This window comes from Tympanuchus pallidicinctus, unplaced genomic scaffold, assembly GCF_026119805.1.
Source record: "Tympanuchus pallidicinctus isolate F22 unplaced genomic scaffold, pur_lepc_1.0 scaffold4, whole genome shotgun sequence".
Classification (NCBI taxonomy): domain Eukaryota; kingdom Metazoa; phylum Chordata; class Aves; order Galliformes; family Phasianidae; genus Tympanuchus; species Tympanuchus pallidicinctus.
The window spans coordinates 34,433,996-34,457,236 of NW_026294758.1; the positions used below are offsets into that span (position 1 = coordinate 34,433,996).

The window sequence follows — 23,241 nt, forward strand, 5'->3', positions numbered from 1 at the left end:
TCACAACAGTCACCTCGTCAGTCTGTGGAGAACATCCTTCTTCAGGGAAGCAGACTGTGTGATGTGCAGACTGTGTGATGTGGCAGTTCACTGAGCCACTCAAGTATGCTAAAGTATTAAAAGAAATCTGCCTCCAATCATGACATGTCTGACTGTAACATTCGGCTGGGAACTTTTACAGAAAATAACTAAACAAGCACAGCCTCCACCGGAAGATGATGATTCTTTAAAGTATGCTTTCTCAGAGCCAACACACCCTTACTCTGCGTTCATACTTATCCATCACTCCCTGCTTAACTGACATTATCATCAGAAACAAACATTCAAGTAAAGCCCATCTATGCCACCAAGAACACAAAACTTACTAACGCATCTTCATGACCACAGCAATAACAACCTCTGCAGAACAGTCAGGGTGCACAGCTGCATCATCTGTATGCCTAGACAGTACTTTGAGCACCATCGTGAAAACTAGGAAGGTAAGAACCACCATTTGGAGTGCACTGTAACAAATTCACCTGTACAGACAGCCAGCTTCTGCACAGAAACTTCCAGTTGACTTTTCAAACCAGTTGAGGGCTCATGTCTCCATGGTATCTTTCCCCAGCTAAGTCAGTTCCTGAATTTCTGCCCGCCCTTCCAGGTCACTATTCCTGGTGTGGGTTCTAACAAAAATGTGCTCATTCAGAAAGGATCTTGTAGAACTTGAATCCTCTCATTTATCTCATCCTCAGTATTAATATCAACAATTTTTCCACAAGAATTTTCAGACAATATATTTCTGTAGAGGCTGCTGACCTTATTACCCCCTTTCTTTGGTAACAGTCTCCTGAAGGTACATGGTGGCCACATTTTCTCTCAACTTCCCTGAACAATTAAGGAAATTAAATTACATCTGGAGAAACTGTTCTCAACTAGTATGTAAGCTTCAGTCTATCCACATCAACTTTTAAAAGAAAACCAAATGCACTCAGTTGGTTGGGGAGAATACAGCAGCCACAAGCTTAACAGATGAACTAAGCTAAACAGTCTGTAATGCAAGATAATGAGGCCTGAATTAGCTTATGTGAACCTCTAACAAATGGTTTCTTACTCATTTAGTGTATGGTATGTGGTTATGATTCCTGCAGCTTTATCTGGAGAATTCTATGTGTGTCTGGAAAATAATGAAAATAGCGCCAACCTGTCATGACCCTGAAACAGAAACATTTTCAGAGAACCACATCAATGAGAAAAATGATGGGTTTCGCCCTTGATACCTTGTTTGCATATGGATGAAAGGACACCTTCATGAATTATTTCCAATTCTTAAGTGAAAAAAAAAATGACTTTGGAAAACAGTTATCCAGTTGTTAGTCTTCATCACACAAATTACATCAAATCATTACATCATTACATCAAATTGTGAGGCCCCTTCTGGAATACTGCGTCCAAGTGTGGAGCCACCAGTACAAAAAAGACAGGGAGCTGTTGGAGAGGGTCCAGAGGAGAGTCACGAAGATGATCAGGGGACTGGAGCATCTACCCTATGAGGACAGGCTGAGGGAGCTGGGCTTGTTCAGCCTGGAGAAAAGAAGGCTGCAGGGTGACCTCATTGCAGCCTTTCAATACCTAAAGGGAGCCTACAAAGAGGAGGGGAATCAACTCTTTGAAAAGGTTGATATGTGTAAGACGAGGGGAAATGGTTTTAAGTTGAGAGTGGTGAGGTACTGGAACAGGCTGTCCAGAGAGGTTGTGGATGCCCCATCCTTGGATGTGTTCAAGGCCAGGTTGGATGGGGCCCTGGGCAGCCTGGTTTAGCATTAAACGTGGAGGTTGGTGGCCCTGCATGTGGCAGTGGGGTTGGAGATTCATGATCTTTGAGGTCCCTTCCAACCCTGGCCATTCTGTTATTCCATGACAAAAGCAAATTAGGAATACCTATATCCAACAGCCATATTGGTGATCTCTCTCACTAGAATAGTATTCAACATGTACAAAGACAGGCCAAGTCAGGCACAGAGAGTACCCTGACAGAACTGCTCAACACACTGAATTCAACAACATTTCAGTGGTTACATTTATTTTTCTTAAGTGGTGTCTTTCTGCTTTATATTTTTAATCAGCTTTGTATTTTAAACCTATTTCACACAAGTTCATGCAGAAGTCAAGTCAGTAAATAAGTTATGTACATCTCTGATTCCTGCCTTCTTTTCAAACTATTGGTTATTTTAACTTAAAACTGAAATAATGTATTTTTTTCAATTCAGTACAGAAAACCCTAAGAACATCAGAACAGTAAAGTCCAATTATTGTCAAAACGCTCAGGAAAAAAAAAAAAAAAGAAAAAAAAAACCCTACCTTCTTCATGTAGCCCATGATCACAGATAAGAATTAAAACTAACAGAGAAAATACGAAGAGTTTGCCACCATACCTCATGCATAACATCTGATTCTCAAGCCAAAATAAACAACACAGGCTAAAGAGCCCATAAATGCTCTGAATGGTAAACACGGAGAATGTTTAAGGGTTTTTCAAAAATCACTGTAATAGTCTCTTTCTGATAGTCTGTGTCTATCTGTGAAGTCTGGCTGATAATGGAAAAAGATGTCAACACCCACTGGATTATGCCTTTGCTCATGGTTTTAGACTACTTTGCACAGTGACTGCCTAAGAACTAATGCTTATTTTATTGATTCACTAATACTACAAATCTTTTCTGTAAATTTAAAGAAATAAACCTGTCAATCCTTCAGCTTGCCTTTTTCCCTCCGTAGAATTTATAACTGCATGACTCCAATCTGGATTTTCCTTTACTTGCTCACCTCTAAGATAAAACTCTACCACCAGAATGCAGCTGAAATGAAGACAAACCAATCCCAGTCCATTCATAGTCACCTGAGTAGCTGCCTGTGAACACATCATGTCTTTCCCAAGCAAGCAAGAAATGGGCCGTGCATCTCTTCAGGTTGCAATTCTACATCACAGCAATGACTTCTAAAGTGTTGTTAGCTCACATAAGAAGCACCAGTAAGAGTAAAACCAACAGTGCCTTGTACACAAAGGAAAATGTTAAGAGTTATGTCTCAGGTCAGACAAAATTTCTGCATATCTAAACAAATAGCTAGCTAGCCCACACATATGTTTGCTGTATGTTCAATAAATCATTATATGAGAAGAATTTGCCGCTTCATTCAATAGCTGGCATATATAACCTGTGAATACATATGACAAATGAGCACAGAATGCCAGCAGGATAAAAAAACCTGAAAGTCAGATCAAGCACCACACCGGCACACATAAAACAATTTGTCAAATAAAATCGGCCAGATAAGGCAAAATGGCATTATCAGACTGAGATCCAGAACAACAAAAAATACACATGGGACTGGAAGACAGTTGTAGAAGCCGTATCTCTACCAAAGACACCACAAAAAAAAAGATATCTTCAGTACCATTCAACAACAGCAGCTGAGTGATCAAATGTTTACCTGAGAGTGACACCTTAATAATTAGTTTTAAAGAACCTGTTTTTCTTTCTGCAGCATTCATAGAGCTCCAGGTTATCTGAAAACCAAGAAACTTAGAAATGACCCTACCCACACACCAGTAGTGATTGCAACCATTGCTTACAGAAACACAACACCCAAAAATGTACTTCTCTTTCTAGGTTTTCTAATACAGTTTACCAGGTAGAAACAAATTAAGAGGATGGTCTAGGCAGCAAAACTATCTCTGCTGCATGGACAACCAGGAAATGCTGTGAAAACAGAACTAAAATGCCACAATTTCTCTAATTCTATAACCACTGTGGTAGTGGTAGATAAAAACCTTTGAAATAACTTCAAAATCAAAAAGTATCTGACAATTTTTATCATGTATAAATACATGTCAAATGCAGTTGAAAAAATATTGCTGCAAATATCATAACATTTGAATATTAATTGCAGCTGGAAAGGATCTTCTAGCAAAGCATAACTGATTTTAAATCTCAAGAAATCACAAATTTGATGGCATCTAAATTGCAAACAGCCTTTAATGAATTAATGAACATTTCCACTATATAAGCAATAAGTAAAGTACCTCAGAACTTTGCTAATTTTCACATCAATTACCTACAAACCAGAGCCTTGTGATCAAGAAACCACAGTGGTCTCTTCCAACTTCCCAGCAAGAGGCTTATTAAGAGCACACAGTTGTGAGATGTCCTGTTATCAAGACATTTACCACACACTGTACTGGCCAGTTAGTATCATATTATGAAGTAATTAATAACACCTACACCCATACAAAAGAGCAGATTTGCTCAGTTCCTAAATAAAAAAAAAAAAAATAACAAACAAGAGAGATGGGAAATCTTTTCATTAGTAGAGAATGTTAGAAAATGTTTTACTAACAAAATTCTGAATTCTCTGAGCCCAAAAAATTTCTCTTAGAAGGAACTGAAAGGACCACATAGTCCAAAGAAAAAAAAAAAGGAGTCTACATAACATGTGTCAAAAGGTGGATTCTCCTTCTGCTTCAGTTGCACATAATAGCCCCTCAGAAAGTGCTAGAAATTAAATAAACTAACCACACCAGTGGTAGCTTGCTTTTTTTTGAAATTGTCTTGTGTTTTTAAATACAGAAAAAATATCTGCAGGTATCCTGACAAAATAGTCACACAGTGGATCTTCCAGATTTCAACCAGAACTCAGGACACACTCACAAAGGCCATTTCTTTTCACCTGGGATTTCCTCTCCCGCACCTAGGAAATGGCTGTGCTGTTACCATAATTAATACATTTGTTCATACTGAAAAAAAAAGTAAAGTAAGTTAAAAAAAACCAAACAAACAAAAAAACAAAAAAAGAAACTGAAAAAGAAGGAAAAAGGAATGAAAAAAACTAAACAAGCCCGCACAATGTGCACGTGTATGCACACACACCTACACAGTATCAACAGGTCAGGTCAGTGCAACTGCAGATGGTGAAGAACTTGAGAGAAATAAGTAATGTCTCGTAGGTTTAATCCTGAGTATTTAACACGGAAGGTTTTCAGAGGAAAATCATAGATGCCTGATAGCGTATGTCAGCCAAAGATGATGTAAGAGACTATGCTGGAGTTCCTGTTTCATACCACCTGACCTCAGTCCACCAGGAGACCTTTCCATGCTCACCAGATTAGTCCACTTTGTATTTCATCCATCTGAGCCTGGGGGTTGGGTATATATAACTGACCTTGCTATCATCTCTCATTTCACATAAATCAGATCTTGCAGCACACAAGATCTCCTGAATAGGTTGCAATGGGTTATTTTTAATCCCATCAGACTCTAGCATAACACACTACCACACCTGACCCCAACAGGGATGCAGGACCAACAAGATCAACAGAATGGCCATGATACACGCTTCTGCCTTTAAAGACAGCAGCACGGGTTAGGACTGTATCAAATCTCTTCCATGGCTGCTCCTGGCTGGCAGCTGCTATCAGACAGTCCTGCATGTTCCAAACACTGTGGATAAAAGGATGTTCAGTGAATGGTGAAGGGACAAAAAGTGTAGCTTTTGTGTTCTTCCTGCCATCCACCTTCACTTACAGCTTCCGTTCAAATCAGCCCTCCATGAAGAAACCCTGATCTCTTTCCTTTTTGCCTGCCAGCTGCTAAGCACCCAGCTGCCTGCTCTGCAAAGAAAACTCCAGACTTTAGCAGGCCTCATGCTGTGACTGGAACACTCAGGCTCTACCTCTCATCCACAACAGATATCAACCACTCTCCAGCTGTCCAACATATAGGAAGCAAAACTGTATCAAAAAAAAAAAGGCTTTTTGTGACATTTTCCCACAATCTTCAAATCCACTTACACTAATGCAAAATATTACAGGCCTAAGCTTGCAATGACTCTTTTGCATAAATTATACAAGTGAGCTCAGTAGATTTCCATCTATGTGAAGAACTGAGCTATTCCCTAATTTGTGCTGTTGCTGACACTTTTTTTTTTTTTCTGAATTCTCTTTCTTTGGTACTGGCACTAGAGTTTACAGTTTTGAAAGAAAGTAAAGTTTTCATTAACCTCAAATAGTTTTAAAAAATCAAGGAAGAAGAATTCTGTGCCTGTTCATCTTGGAAGTTCTACCATTTAGCCTGACAAAGGCACATGTTTCTTATACAATTCTTCTGTGTTATCTATAATTCATGTTCTGTCTTCCTGCACTTGAATAATGGTATATATTTTAAAAGGATCAAGGAAAAGAAGACTATACGTGAAGTTACTCCATGTGGGATGGAAGACCACAGACAGCTTAATCTCTCTATTAAAGCACTTTCTTTAAATAGAGTTGTTGTCATTCTGAAAGATATCTTGCAAAAAATCATGTTTGTCTTTCCCATCTTACAACAATTTAGCAGTAAACATATGTTAAAAGAATATTACCGCAGTTTGGGACCTTCATATCCATCAAGGCTGTCCGCTTGTTATTGTCATCTACGCAATATATATCCTGAGCTTCTGTGTAAAACTTGGTCTCTTGAAACTTCTTAATCCACATAATTTCACAGGAACACTTGAATGGATTGTCCACCAGTATCCTACAGGAAAGAGAAAAGTATATATATTTAGAAAGCATGTAGGAAAAGCTGATAGGCAGAGGGACTCAAAGTACTCAGCTGGGTGAAAGTGGAAAGGTACACACCAAAACCCTCAGTGCAACGTAAGCTACCTACCAAAGCAGATAGCTATTTCCTCACAGAAAACAAAGCTTTGCTTGCATCCAAACTGCTGTAGATCAAAGAGATCACAGAGGGGCTCAGTCACAGTCTCCAATTAATTGATGTAATTCAGGAGACATTAGGCTCCATTCTATTTTGTAACAATGAAGCAGAGAACAGAATTCCTCCCTTCTATGCTAGATACTATCCCAGGAAGATCATGCCAGGGCTTACTGCTGTTAGGCGGCAAATTCCTTACAGACTTATACATTATGGGTAAACTTTAAAAACTCTAATAACAATAAAATAAATTCACCGTAAAGATTCACTTCTGATAATACTAGAAAATCTCAAAGTAAAAACACTATGTAATGTTATGATGAAATGCTGACTGAAAAGATGACACTGAAACAGAAGTGTTTACAATAATTTAGCTACGGAGTACACTGTACGGAATTTAAACCACAGGTTACCATAATTAGCAAATTCTACATAACAGTGTAGTACAGTGCAGTCCAAGTAAAAATAAACAGAAACATCCCAATAACTATAAATGAAGAAACTCTGCATAGTTTTTTCTCTTATAGGTATAGATCACAGACAATGGCCGTAATAATCTGAGATGAGATCCAATAAAGCCCATGTGAGTGACTGTTTGAGGCATTTCATTACAGATAGAATGACTATTCCTAACAAAATTTGCTAATTATTTTCCATGTACAGAAATTAAACTCAAGTTGCTTCCAGTACTTGTGCTTGTATATGCAGAAGACTAACTTCTGAATATGCAAAATGTTCAAATCATGAAAAGCTCAGGTTTTCAGAGCTGTAACCTGTTCCTTCAAAAGCCTGTTCCTCAAAAGCCATCTGTAATTCTTTGTGGATAAAAAGCTGCAGGGATCATTCTTGCAAACCTCTTAAGGAACAATCTGTAGTCACAGCAGTTATCAGCTGGACTTCCACAGCACTACTGCATAAATAATAATCACTTATGCAGGACAAAATATGAATACTAGGATCTTGGGTCAAAGCCTAAAATGTGCATTTCTCATTTCTCAAATAATACTATTTTTCTTCTGTTTCATTATACAACTTCCATTTAAAAGACAATTTTCCCTCAATCAGTGGCTAAGCAGTCCTTTCATCCACTGTTATATCTTGTGTCAAACCCATTAGATGAGTTAGGCATGTAATGGGCAGGATGCTGGATAGAAGCATGATGACTCTCCATATATTCTTGTGTGAAATAAAGAATCTAACCTAGTAGAAGGAAATTACATATCTTTATCTTGTTTGCCGTAATTTTACAGCTGCAGCTACAGCTTGTTCTAAAAGAAGAAACCTTTCAAGGTGGCATTTCCTTCCCTACAGTATCTGGCAAATATCTTCTACATCACCCTTGCCTGAACTTTTCATCCGTTTATGTTTTGATTTACAAGTGTGCTAACAACAAGACACTTCTTTTTCAGATCTAGAGTAACCTTCTCACAGGCAATTTATGGCACATTCTCCTCTCAGAATTCCCTTCCAGGATTCTTATCCTCCCCATTCTAATCTTCCACCTGTATGTTACCTATTTATCAACAGAATTGTTCAACTGATACTGGTTTTATCACCACTTTTCCATCTTCCAGGCTCTATTTTGTTATCCCCATCTTCTTTCCCTTACATTTCTTATGTCAGCTCAGTTATGAATAAAGCGACATTGACTTCATTCTCCCTCAGAATCTTTGCAAGTGTTTACTCCACATAGAACCTAAAATAAACTGTTCACCTGAGATGAAGAAGTCCAAGAGTGGTTTGATTTGTGCTTGAGAATAAACCTGTTAATTGCAGCAGACTAACTCCAAGGAAACCCCAACAAAGTTGGAAGCACAGTATGCCTTCAAAGTTGCTGTAATTTCCTTTTGAAGTTTCAGCATACCCACCCTTATAGTTCTGCATCCCATGGAAGTAAAGGTGACTCTGTTTCTACATTATCTGCTTAGAAACATTAGGCAGACCCCAAACAAAGCACACTGCACTGGTCCATATCTTTCATCCTATTATTCAAGGCCATGCCTACAAAAACACAGAAGCTACAGATATGTACACGCTAACAGTGTCTTTTTGGCAGGGACTTAAAAGTGTGAAGCAACAGAAGCTTCAGCAGCAACAGATCTGTGGAAGGCATAGAGCAATTTCTTCTGCAGCTAGCTAGTCTTTCATCAGTGATCGGCTGTGCTCAGCAACTGCCAAGTTATGAAAGAAAATTCCAATGAGCAATGTTCCTGCACTGTAAAGAAAGAGATTATACCAACTTAATCATCAACAAAACATACCTAAGGGGCATAATCTCCTTTTGCCTCACCGTGATTTACTCACTTCATTTCTCACAGGATGAAGTTCACTAAAAAAGGGGTTCAGGATTGCTAAGCCTGCATTGCAATTCTTGAATTGGCATTTGGGTAATTTCTGACCCTGACCTCTGAGCTCTATGAGAGCAGCCTCCCTCTGTTGTACAGCTCCAACTCTTTCAAAGCTCCTGAATTTCCTCTACAGGGAATTCCTCTTCCATATATTTGCAAAGACTGCACACAGAAACACAATACCAGGCCTTAAAAGTTCTTTCAGAAAAATCAGTAAGGAAAATCATTATTCCAAAGTATTCAAAAGACAGTCTCTGTCTTCCCTATGTCTTAAGTCAATATCCCCAGTCCCAAAGTCATTTGCAGACCTCATCTTTTCTGCAAGCCTCAAATATAAGAAAACACTATCTGCCTCAGAGGCAAGTTATGTCCTCTTCTCTCATTTTTTAGCCTTTAAGAATAAAATTTTGGAATGTGCACTAATTCATAATCTCTGCTTGAAAGCACAGAGCATAAAAATGTAATATTGAAGTGACTGGCAACTACACGTCCATCAGTACTTCATTACCAAATGATTTCTTAAGGCACAATGCAATTCAAAGGGAAAATAAAAACTTTCTTTAATATCCTACTACAACCACAGCAGCTGTAGGGTCAATATATATGGGAATGTAAGACAGAGAAATCATTTGACATTTTGTAGATGGCTGTGCTAAACTAACTCAAATTACATTTTCTGTGAATTAACTCAAAAACAATAAAAATATTTCACAGCTGAAGAGGCTTTTTCAACCTGTTTATTTTTTATAAAACATACGTTTGTTTCCAGTCAAGCCCTGCAATGAAAATTTTTCTGTATTTAAATCACTGACATCACTGCTTGCTTTGGATCTGAACTTCATTCCAAACCACTGACGGCTGTCTATCTTCTTCAACAGAGCAAACTTTTAAGTCTTGTTCTTCCACTGTAGCCACAAATAAGCTGTATTTTAAGAAATGTCAACTTACAGATCAGACAAACCCAGATGGCGAAAAGGCTTCTTGGACAAACTTGAGAGCTTGTTTCTAGATAAATTGCTATGGGAAAAGAGAAAGATTGCATTAATTAGGATTGCTTTTTCTTAAACTGAAAATAGAGTTTGTCTCTCTTAATGAAATGAAGAAATAAAACCAGTGCTAAAAAGCCTTTATTCCTTTTACTTCAGTTGGAATGAAATTGTGCTCTTTTTACAGCTTGATGGGTTTCAAGCATTTGAATCCAATCTGTATCTGAAGTCAAGTACATTCAAAATCAAAGTCAGCAGGGGACAATATTTTCACTTTTAGCTCTTCTGTTTATTGCAGAAAAGCAGCAGATTTAATTGTGTTTCAAAAGTATTTTGTCAAGTCCAGGTGTTAATTACATGCTCAATTTATTCATAAGTGAAATGGGTGTATCCCTTCCTTTGATGCTGCACCATACTCTGTACTCACACAAACCCTCCTTACATGCTAGCACACATCCACATCAGAGCCTTTTAGTTATTCTTTTCAAATTGCATGTACAGTATGCACCCACATGGAAGATCAAAAGGAAAACTGTAAAATGCCTATATTGGGCTTTTTTATGTCAATTAAGCACTTATGGTTTCCAGTGGTAATTAAGTGAAAGGTCCTCTCACTTTATGCAAAGAAACGTTCATGTGAATCAGAAATACTAACCCGCTTCCCAGGCTTACAAAATTGCTCTCTCCACCCTAACCCAAAATAATGTTGTCCCTCTATTGATTTATCAGTCCACCAATTAAAGACAGTGAGAGCAGTAAGCTGTAAAACTGCCAGCAGTACAGTGCAAATCAGTGTTATGAGCCAAAATACCACACAAGTTTTATGTGGTATTATAAAGGCACCAAGGGGGCTCCATAGCTATAGCTGCATTGCATTTAAAACCAGGGATTAAACCTTTTTTTCACCCTGACTAAAGAACATAGTATTTAATTCCCAAATTTTCAGTCCTCGATTTCTGAGTACAAGTCAATTTTCAAAGAAATTACAAGAGTGCAAGTTGGATCTTCTACAAAGTTTCAGATCAGAATCCTTACAAGATTTTATTTACCATATTTCTTTATTGATTTGTTCCAGCATGCAACCATCTGAAGTTTACAAATTGTGTGGTTCTAACGTTGGAGCACAAAATAGATAAGATACTATTTCAATTGCCAGATGAACTAGCCTGCCCTACTGCTGATGTAGGTGGATGCATTCAATTGATCCTGATCAAGTAGAATCATAGAATCACAGAATCATTCAGGTTGGAAAAGACCTTAAAGATCATCGAGTACAACCGTAATTAACCATACTAGCCTAACTCACAACCCTCCACTAAATCACATCCCTGAGCAGGTATATCAAAATTGAAGTACACTCTGCACATATGGCAGAAAACATGTTTGAGTAAAATACACCACTTTGAATTTTTTCCCTAGTAAGCAGAAGCTATATGTTGAAATGCTAAAAAAAGATGGACATGGGCTTTTGTCTCCAGCATCGAGGCAACATGGAATATTGAATTTAACCATTCCATGCACAACACTTCACTCACCATGTGGGAAAGCCCCTCTAGTTGTGACACTGCTAAGCAGTACATGTGGATGCCTCCATGGCACTCCCAAATGAGGCAAGTGCCTGTTTTTCCTACCTGCACAGCAACTGAATTCTACCCTTACCAAAGGACAGTCATATATACATGGGCCTCCACTTGCAGGAAGGTGTTCATGCCCTCGCTAGTGGGAGGCAATATACTCCACATCATGTATGGACCAGATTTGGCTCCTGGTTTCCACATAACACAAGACTTCCATTCCAGGAGGACCTAACTATCAGACAGTGGACTCCTCAGGAAAATCTCTGTCCAGCTGAAGCCATTTTGTTTTGCACAAAACATTCAACAAGGCCAGCTTAGAGAAAACAAAAGTATTTTAGTAGCTGTAATTGTTGTTTCAGATTTTTACCAGCTGCACTTGATGCATACCAGAAAAAAGAAGTGAGAAGCAGTACAAAGAGTAACAAAACTAATTTCTGCACCTATATTCCTGGTCATGGGTAGATACATTTAGTAATTCCAAAACCACAGGGATCACAGGCCTCTATTCCATATAGTTTAGAGCCTTAACGTTTTTCAAGTTGACAAGTAATTCAGTAGAAATTTTTCAGGCCACCATTATAGAATTATCATTTTAAAAGACACTTTGACAGTATATTTACTGCTATACATCTTTTTTCAGGAGCTGAGCACTTTATATTGATTATAAAGATTCCTGCTGTGATCTCTTTAATTCATGTTAAGTGAAAAAATCACTACCAGTCTTATTATGAAGTAGTTAAGGCCTGCACTTCCACTTCCATGGAAGGAGAATATAAATTAGTTCCCCAATTCAACTACACACAAAAAGATCATGGTGAGCAGGAAGATCCATCTGGGGTTCTAAAGCCTAAAAAAAAAAAAAAAGTGTGTTGCAGCACAGAGCTTGGCTCTAAAGCTGCACCTAAGAACAGGACCAGAATTCAGTCAAAAAGCATGTCTGTTTTTTACATACAAATATCAAGCTCACTTTAAACTAGCCTTGACAAAACCAAGTTGTGGCAATTCAGGGAGTGCAAGAGCAGCTTGAGAAGCTATGTAAATATGTACCCAAGTAGCAAGACAGGCACAGCGCTCCACTGCAGTATCACTGAGCCGCTTGCCCCACTGCCTTTAGGGCTCCACACAGGGAGAGAAAAGAAATAGGGGGAACAGATCTAAGGAGAAACAGGGAGAAGAGTTAAAGAAGTGGGCATTTTGCTACGCTCAGTCTCCCTCCACAGGCAACTGCATGATCTGCTTACAACTGGAACCAGCTTTGTTTGTGCACATGGGAAAGCTGCCACTGGGTTTCAAACACTTTAATTTTTCTGCATTTCCTAAACCTGGTAGACAAGTAAGCACATCTTATTACCTAGATTTATATGCATATAATAAACACACATTTATGCTTCATCAGTGCAATTATACAAAGCCTGGCACATAACCAGAGCTATTTTTCAATATTCCAGGAAATAAACACTTGCTGCAAAATATATTTTTGTGTTTAAAGATATTGACAGAATACCATGGATGTGTATTACACAAGTCCATTAAAATTACTGTTAGTAGCAGGCAAACTTATAAATTACAGAACTACTACTACTAGTGTTGCTTGTTAAATGTAACTGTTGACTAATGTGAGTCCAAGTTCAATGAAAATATCAGGACTAGATAAGCAAGATTATTACCTTCATTTAAATAATATCTATTTAAGCAATTCTCCTTTAGTTGTTTTTCTTTTTTCTTTTATATTATTACTCAAGTCTTCTTATCATCCTTACCTCCAGAAAGGTATTTGGCTACAAATGTTTGTCCAAGAAAAGAAGATGACGACAGAAAAGGGCTTAAGGAAATCTCTTAATAGATTCCTTATTATCTCATTTTTCTAGATGACTGGAAAACAAATGCTGTATTCATATAATAAAGATCTTTAAATATATCAGAAGATTTTTCATGTTAGAAAGAGAAAACTACAGCAGCATCACCAGCAAAATTAAAGCTTATGCAGCTACTTCAGTAAAGTGTTGGCAGTTTTTGTTTTCTTTGTGGGGTAATAGAAAACTGTTGCTTTAAAATAGAAAACTTTTCAAAGGTCTGTGCAGTTTACTCTTGCAAAGTGAAATTACTCCAGCTCTTGATAGATTTCACTGTCCCAACCACAACAGGAACTGCATTTCATTCTCAGTGCTGTCAACATGAGTTTTACTGCTGATGACAAGCACTGATTTGCTGGGGTTTTCAGAAACATTTTAGCATGCATCAAGACTTCCCAGAAAAAATAAATAAGTGCATTTTTTTGCAGGATTAATAGATCAGCCTCAAGAAAAAATATCACCACATTTACTGTTTTGTGACATGTATATAAAGCAGGTGGTGTCATCTAAAAATTTCCATCTTATCTGGGGTTGCCCTGTTTCTGCTAACATTAGTAATTCCTCACCAAAACAAAATGTAGTATGAGACTGAATAAGCTCCTGGATCACAACATAATTATTTTGAATCAGGATTCCATGTACATCAACCTAACAGATGTCAGCCAGCCTAATTTGTTTCTAAAAGGTCATTCCATGAACTACAGATCTCATAAAGCCTGATCACCAATCACTATGTGTTCCATGTTTGCCTGCGTGCTCTAGCTGAAGCTCTTCCTGTGGTTAAAATATTTTGGAGATATCTTATCCACACGTTCTTTCAGTGAATTTTTGCAGTGTCTACCTGTCCATACAGATAGGAAAGACTTCCAAACATTCATTTACCTTGATACAAATTGAACTCATTATTCATCATCCTATGTTCATAGTCATAGAGACAACTGATTACTCTCCTCATTACAATTGCTCTCTTTTTGAAGATGGAGATATATATTCCCTTTCAGTCTTCTCTCTACTGGACTGAACATACTCAGCATCTTAATTTCTTAGAAGATTTCTTTTACAAAATACTCTACTAGTCCTCCCTGTAAGATCTTTCTACACATGTAGATTTTAGTATCCTCATCCTACATTTAGTATACTCATTTTAGTATCATTTAGTATCTAAATAGATGCCTTTCCTGGTCATGAGTACAGATGCCAGGATAGCAACTACACTAATGGGAAAAATCTAACATTAAGTTCATTTTAATCCCAGACTGCATTTTCTCTGTTCTACTGCATTGAGCTAAGATTCTGTCCCAGCATAGCAACTGAATTGTTCGCAGCTGTGCCTCTTGACCAGTAAGTTCTCATTGCACATTTCCACAGACAGCACACATGCATTGGCTTTATAGAGTTTCATCTTTTGCAATCATAATTCACTGAGTAATTCCCACATAAGCAGAAGAACAAATTCACTTCAGGAATATACTTCCTTATATCACCAACTAGTTATAGTAAAAGTTATTTATTAATGACTGTAAGAAATAATATGGCCTTACAGCTAAGCAAAGTCTGGTTCACAATCTTCGAGTGACAGTAATTATATTTAGGCAGAAACAGATATTCACATCCAATTCCTTATGTAATTTAATTGCTATTCTTTGGAAAACACAGGTGTAGAAAGTGATTTCATTTTATTAGCAAAGCCTTGAGCTTGGTTCAGCAGCTCTTACATATTACATGGAAGTATTTTTGGAAGGCTGAGGGTTGGTCTTATGTCTTTTTGATCTCATTAGGACCTAACAAAAGCAAAGGGTTGAGTAAGTGCTAAACATCTAAAGAAGATGGATGGACTGAAAATATACACTTGAATATTTGATTAAAATAGAGTACCTGTGAGGAACTGAGCCCGACGCACAATCTCAACATTTTGTAGTACTGGACCCATGATCTTCCATGTAAGTAGCAAAGTGATCTATTCTTTAGCTGACCTAGCAAAAAGTTCTACAGTCCTTTACAGGCATGTATGCACATCTAAAGTGTAAGTAAGCTCAAAAAACACAGGCAAAAAACTCCACTGAACACCAATTCAGCTTCCTGAAATTCATGAACCACAAACTCCAGTTGGGTATGAAAGTAATCTCATTCTTATATTCTGCTTTGGCAACATTTGCTTAGATCATGAGTGAGCTTTTGAAGTGAATCTTCTGTTCATCCTCACTTACAGGGCTCTGCTTCACAAACTTGGCACAGTCTATGGGAATGCAAAGTGGTCAAGCTACACTTGAAGATATGCTTACCTCATGCATGCAGCTACTGCACTGTAAAATACATTTGACCCAATGAATCAGGCCAAATCCAGCCAAATCCTTGTCACTGAGTGCAATGCATAGAGGGTGGACAATGTGCCAGCAGCACCAGATCAGTTCAGCTGAGACAGGCACTGTGCTATACTACGTACCAAAAAAGACACAGCCAGAGACCACTGCTAGAGACAGGATAATGAGTTAGACTGTCTTTTCACCAGCCTACATTATGTTCCTATGATCAGCCAGTTCTATATCATACATGCCCTACACTCTGCGAGTTCCTTACCATACATACCCTACTCAGATCAATGAATGACAGATGGTCACTATACGTCTGTCTCGTTATAACATTTTTTATTAAAGAAATGGTAAAAGAGAGAAAGAAATTCACAAGAGTTAGGGGTTGGATTTGAAAGGCAGGCGCTTTTCTTACTCACATGTATTGTAAGTTGGCATTTTTCACAAATGCCTGACGGGACACAAATCTTAAGCCTGAATCCACCACGGTCCTGTGAAAACAGATAAAAATGTTAGAGTAGTCCATTTACAATACAGTAATAAGAATAATGATAATAAATGGCTAAAATGAGAGCGTGGAGGAAATCACTACAAGGCTGAACTGCAAGATGTATCACTGCCCTCTGTAACATATAAAGTCATACTTACACTCTAACGAAGTCTGTACATACTTCCATGAGAGAAATGAGAAATGAGAAAAAGTAATTTTAAAAATATTTATTCCATGTACTCACAGATTTTTAAGTCCAACGTAAAATCCAACTTCATTGTCATTGATACTTTCTAATTTTCTCTGGTTTGCGATGTAACTGTTGAAAAAGCAGGACGGAAAAGAGTATGAGAGTAGTTCCTGTCATGGCTTTGATTGTTCAGAGGCCAAGTATTGAAGCCTGCGTGCTTCAGTGGTTGCTGATCTATTGCAACTAACACTAAGCCCTAGTTAGATCTTCTGCAGTGCACAGGTACACCTTAAAATCTTCCCCATTATTTAAATTATACTTTGAGGTCTGGAGGAGAAACAGTTGAGTTTTACAAAGGGAAAATGAAGCAGTGCTCATCAAGGAAGGAAGTCACCCTGAAGACAATAAATAAATCTGCATCACAATGTCACCCTTTTCCAGGACACTGCTTCCCTACATCATGCATTCTATAGCAGCAAAAGGATCAGCCACGATGGTGGCAGTGGAATTAAGCTACTTACATTTGGGGTGGGATCCCTTAGTTTTACTTCCCTTGTATGGTTAGCTTAATCACTTGTTAAACTGATATCCACCTTGTCACAAAGCAGTTTCAATTTTATTCACAAAATGTAGCAATAAGAAAACAAAGGAAAGGGAGGATGCATTGCATGATACTACATAAACAAGAGGAATTTAAGAGAAGAGAAACTGTCATAGTGGAGCAAAACACTGAGAGTACACTCTCATATGAAGAATAACTATCTGAACCCCAAAAAGCTTGCGGGCATGCAGGATGGTCCTTTGTGTTATTATCATGTGCGAGCTATGATTGTCCTACAGATTTTAAATTAAAATGTTGTCTGTGGAATTATGTAAACTGTTAACTCTTCTTCAGCAAGAAAAGAGATTTCACAGCACAAATAAGGCTGTCTAATAGAAAGGGTTAAGTAGAAACTGCAATTCGTTTACCTTCATGGGCTGAAAAATAACTCTGATGTACAAAACCTCCCTTCTAAAAAGTCCATGCATTTCAAAATATAACACCAGTCACTAAGAAACCCAGAAATGCACTTGTACTTTCATAAACATCCAGAACTAGTCAAAGCCACAGGTTTGCTTATAAGGTTAAAGTGTTTCTTTGATAGAATAAAAATTGTTTTCACTTTAAGAATTTTTTTCCTATTTAATGAGAATTCTGATGAAGTGGAAAGGAAAGAGTATTGCTTTCCCAAAATCAACTAATCTACTTTAGCTGGTACGTAAAAGAAGTATGTTGTGTGCCCACATCCCAACAAAAGCCTGAGAATCCCAAGAGTTGGGCTGGGCTCTCCTCCAAGCTATAAAGCTGAGTTGGGCTATACTCTTGCCAAATGCCAGGGAAAGCAAAAAGCTTCCCTTAATGGCATTCACTGTCTCTCGGGAAAAAAAGAAAAGCAGTGAAATGGCACTAGACATCACTAGTGTGACACTAGACAAAACACATTACCACTGCATCATACAACAGTGAGCACTCTGCGGGTCTTCATAGGCTAAAACTGACCATTACAAGACTATGGCTTACTTTGCATTTTGTGCATGCTTCCCTGAATTTTTAAAGGCAATCTGATCTCACCTCTAAGGATTTGTTAATCTATTTTGTTAGTGGTGGTAGTTGGGAAATTTATATATTTTGCCAAGTAAAAACAACAGAATTGTTTATTAAAGACCCCCAGTTCATCTATCTGAGTACTGCAAGGGGGTGCATCTGGACCTCCCTTGTTCATTATTTAATCTTCTCTGTGACTTGGACCTTATCATGCCAAAAAGAAGTTATGCAAGGAATGTCTAAGATATCTTCCTCATCCTGTCCTCAGTGTTCAACCAATGAGAACCCTGCTGAGACCAGACAGAGACAGAGAAAACATAAGAGAAATGAAATAAAGGAAAACAGACAGGGAAACACAGGAAGAAGGTACTCAGAAAAATAAAAGAAAATAATCTGATGGACCAATTGCACTAGCTGAAGATTAAGCCATCAAAAAAAGCTCTGACAACCACTGCCATAACACACATCCATCTCTTAAACACATTTATCACACATCTGCATTTGACATCACAATTTTAATCATAAAAGCATTGAACAAGAACCTCCCACTAGGACACGCTACAGAATTCTGACATAACTTATAGAGTTGCATAGAAATATATTAGTGTATTACATTCTGTGGTAAACCTCAGCCTATGTAAAACAGCTCAGCTGTGCTGCAGTGAGAGAAGCCACCACAATTTGCATCAAAGAAAGATCCAAACGCACAGTCTATTAAAATAAATCAGTGTCAGTCTGCTAGGGAACAAAGTAAAGGAACGGCATTTGGGAGGAAGAAGCAATAAAAATTCACAGCCTTTTCTCGTCTATCTTTCTCTTGCTGTGCAAAGAAGGGACGTTCTTTACTCTGATTTTAGCCTCTTTATGGTGGATATAGCAAATGACTTATGATTCCAGTTTCTCACTAACTTGAAGAATCTCAAAAAACTCAAAACCATTGACTCTGCATAACTGCACTTTAAGTGAAGGCTGAGAAGAAATTCTGACTAACTCAGAAAAATAGCTGCTGTGTGTTAAAACACCCTCCATACAGTAAAAGGCAGCAAAACATATTTCATACCACTAGAAAACCTTGCAAAGAGTGGACAGATGTAATTTACCATAAGCAAGGACTCTTAAGCTTCCTCACTTGCTTAGCAAGACTGTTTTAAGTTAAGCTTCTGCAGTTTTTTCACAGCACTGAGAAAGAACAAAGTCCAGTGACTAGCTGTACACTTTCAGGGGAAGTTCTGTTTAATTTAGAGGGAGGTTCGAAATAAAACCTCTTCTCTAACTGAAGTCTATTTTTACCTTCTTCACAACTACTCTACCTTGATGCTACTTATCATCAAACATTAATACTCTAAAAGCTCTGTCTTGCAGTGGGCGGCGCTGAGAAATGTAATTTGCCTGCATGTCCTTAAGAACATCCACCCTGTTCTTTAACTGAAGGTTTTTATTGTAGCGGAGAAGAAAAACATCCTGACTCACTGCTGGCTGAAGTCACATGAGGGGCTTGGAAGCTTCCCCTGCACACCACAGCAAAGTGCAGCACCACCAAAGCCTGGCTGGATAGCACCCAATGGGATGGTGTAAGGCACCTCACAAATACCAGCTACTGCCTCTAAGCCAAACTGCTCTGCTGTCCGCAACACTACTCACTTGATTATACCATAGCATTCTGTATCTACTTCAGTGAGTCATTAGTAAACAGTATCTGGTTTTAGACCTTTAATTTCATCTCCCCTTTGTAAACTACTGATTAATTCTAATAAAGGCATTCAGAATCATAAACCTACTGACTGCATATTGCAAACTACAACAGTATGTTCATTTCAGCATGCTTCAACAGCTATTGAGCAGTATCACACACTTTACTCTTTCTGTAACCTTCTGGAGAGGATATTTTGAAATCCCATAGTGAAAGAGTTAGCTCTTCCATACTCTTTTCAGGAGGGCCAGCTCTTCATTTCTGCTTTTTACATATATGAAAGATTGCATATTGCATTTGCACGAAGTCAGCAGAGCCACAACTGAACTATGATAGCATGGAGAAACATGTTCTGCACTTTAAATCAATTCAACTTCCTTTGCGCTTCAGCAGCTCATAAAACTATTAAACTTAGAAATGACTTTCAAAGACTTTCTTTTTTAAATTGAAAAGAAAAAAAATCGGCCAGCAGAATTATATCCCTTTAAATTATATGATTGACTCTATTTCCTCTGTGCTAACGTACATTAATATATACTACTCCATTTAGAGCTGCAAGGGCATGCTGGATAACTCAGCACACACCAGCCTGAACAACATAGATGTAAGCATATAAGACTGTAATTGGGCTCCAGAAGTACTGCTGCCAGGAAGCTCCCTTTATGGGAAATGTATTTTCTTAGCACACTGAAAAATAAACCAACGATATGTTTAGTCCTGATTCATATAGATGGTTAAAAAAAATAATCAATAAACATTCCCTAGTGAAATGGAATGTTTCTGAACTTTGGGAAAACTTCATACTCTATGTTATTTTTTCATGTAGTCTTTAGGGAGAAAGGCAGCACACTCCAAACACTGGACTAACGTAGATGAATTACTATTTAATGACATGTCATGGATGTCCCTAATCTACATTACTGTGAGAGTTGTACGTAACATCCAAAATTAAACACTGCAAAGTTTCCTACTGCTGTATTTTCTTACAACTCAAATGTCAAAACAAGTTCATCAAAAGGTATAGTAAAACTTACAGAAACTTTCAGCACACCTGGGCTGATTTATGGTTATGCATTGAAATCATGCAAAATTTGTAAGCTTGACACAAAACTTGATGGCACTTGGCAGATTCAAATGGATTTCATTTGTAGCCCCTCTGAAATCAAACTGAAAATAATGCTTGAGGGGTGTGAACTCACATAGTTTGAAAATGAAGCATACAGCTACACAATGCTGTGTACAAGGAATGCCAGGTTTCAGGCAGATGCAAGGACCAATGATATAATCTCTACTCAAGCAAGAAATATTTACACATAGAACCAAGCTCCCCATAGAAGAGAAATTCTGACAGCATGCAATGAGTACAGTGCAGATACCCACAAACTGAAACTTCTCTACAGATAAGCTGAATTTTATACCAGTTTTTTACTGGTTCCGCTGTCCTCATCTGCTGTCATCAGTGCCAGATTTCATTAGGCCAATCTCAAGAACTTTGATGGCTGGGAAAGCATGCCCCAAGTCAGGGAAGAAGTGAAGTGTCCAGTTAGTCCACCACAGATCTATCAAGAATTCAGTAATTTTGCAAACAAGTGCTTGACTCCTTGGCTGTCGGGTGTCTTCTGACAAATTCTGAGCAAATGCTGTGGTGATTGGTGGTTTGTTGTGTTTTTGTTTTGTTTTGTTTTGTTCTTTTAACTGTGAATCACCTTATATTTCATGAAGAATGAAATGCAACTATCACAGGCTCTTTAAAAGTCATCCTTTAGGGCTATTCTTCCTCCCAATTAGAGCATTTAACCATGAGTTAGATAAGACAACAGGAGATAGCTCTTCACATATCATGAATAACACATATCACTGAATAACGCTGGGACCTGTCTTTGCAGCCACTGGCACATGCTTTTTTTGAGCAAATGCTTCAGTACACACTCAGATAACATGCTATTCAGGTCTATCTGGAGCAAGACATCCCAGGTCGGTGAATACAGTTAGCTTTAACAGTTCCCTGTTCTTAACGTATGGTTGTGCCAACTGGAGACAGCAGTGGTTTTATGCCAAGCTACTGAGGTTATTCAGTCAGTAGTATCCAATTGTTACCATGCAGTTTCCATTGGGAATTTCTCCTTTAAAGCTGAGAATCCTGAACAGTTAGTGCCAGCCCAAGAACTTAAAGCAGGAGAAAGCACAAATGCAGTGGAGATCCCAATTTGGTTCTGGCACTGCAGGAGCAGATCCATAGCCTTTCTTATGACAACTTCCTGGGAAGTGGAAAGCCCACAGTTTGCCAGCCAGCCTTAGTTCACTCTTTACAGAATGCAAACATGAAGGCAAAAGTGAAAATAAACGAGTATGTCTGCAATGCAGAGTTTAAGGAAACAGTTACTATATTTAGAGGCAGAGAAAACGAAACATAATGCACCCTTGGGCTTACTTATGTCTCTGGTTTGGCTTCAAGGTGTTTGCTCTGCTCTATTCAAATAGCACACTACCAAATGAAGCTAATTCTCAAGACAGTTCATGCAGCTGCCCATATTTAAGATTCATGCCCTTAATACATTTCATATAAGAACTGCATTTCCCGAAATTAATGCAGAGCTTACTTAACTATTTTCTCCATTTGGATCACCATTCAGAGTACCTGTCTTCCCCGCTGAGCTCCATGAAGTTCATACAGCTAAAATTTCACCAAGACATCAATTTTTGACATTTCTCCAGAGGTCAGTTGACAGCTATGGTCTAGCTTTTCTTTAGCAAAGACATTTTGGAAATGCTGATATTCCTTGATATATTCAGAAAGAAGTATCAGTTGGACAGACAACAAACTATTAAATCAGGAAGGTATATCTTAATCACTGACTTTATACTTATCTAGAAAATTCATTTCAACTACTGTGCATGAAATCGTCTCAGCAGACTGTCAAGAAGAGACTTAAACTACTGTACCAGGCCCTTTATAACACATACACTAAAAATAACACATTATATAAACACAAAAGAAGAGTGGTGAATGTGGCTCTTTATTAGTTCTTCACAGTGAACACACAGAAGAGTAAACATTCTTTTTTATCTTTTTGTAATTTGGTTTGTTAGTATGAAATACCATCTTGAATGAACATATAAATACAAACAAATATGTGACATTTTTCCTCCTACAAAATCACCTATTGTACTGACTTTTCAAAGGATAGTAACACAATTGCTCTTTTTTTCAGCACTTGTATACACAACCTCTGCAGCTGTTACTGGCCTGGATGCAAATGAGAATGGAAAAATATCAGTTCCGTAACAGGATTGCTCCTAACTATCCTTCAGATGTATCTTTTCAGTTCTCTCAGTGAATCAAAACATTAAAGCATCTCAGTTGATGTCAAAACCTTTGAATTCTTTTCTTCCCAGGCACGAAGCTCAGGCAGTGACTGTGGAATGGAAGTCTGAAGTGAGTTGCACATCCTTCAGTTAGATTAACACTTGTTGACATAAAT

The 23,241-nt window shown here is 38.0% G+C and overlaps 1 protein-coding gene across 6 annotated transcripts in view; it reads right to left on the reverse strand.

Annotated features, from left to right (window-relative positions):
- Window positions 1-23,241, reverse strand: part of NTRK2 (neurotrophic receptor tyrosine kinase 2) — a 206,149-nt gene that overhangs the window by 172,181 nt on the left and 10,727 nt on the right. For all 6 annotated transcript variants that reach the window (XM_052701545.1, XM_052701544.1, XM_052701546.1 and 3 more), the window contains exons 2-5: window positions 16,539-16,613; window positions 16,224-16,295; window positions 10,028-10,096; window positions 6,397-6,551 (exon numbers count right to left, since the gene is read on the reverse strand). In XM_052701545.1, the coding sequence (XP_052557505.1) occupies window positions 6,397-6,551; window positions 10,028-10,096; window positions 16,224-16,295; window positions 16,539-16,613 (371 nt within the window). The remainder of the gene's footprint in view (window positions 1-6,396; window positions 6,552-10,027; window positions 10,097-16,223; window positions 16,296-16,538; window positions 16,614-23,241) is intronic.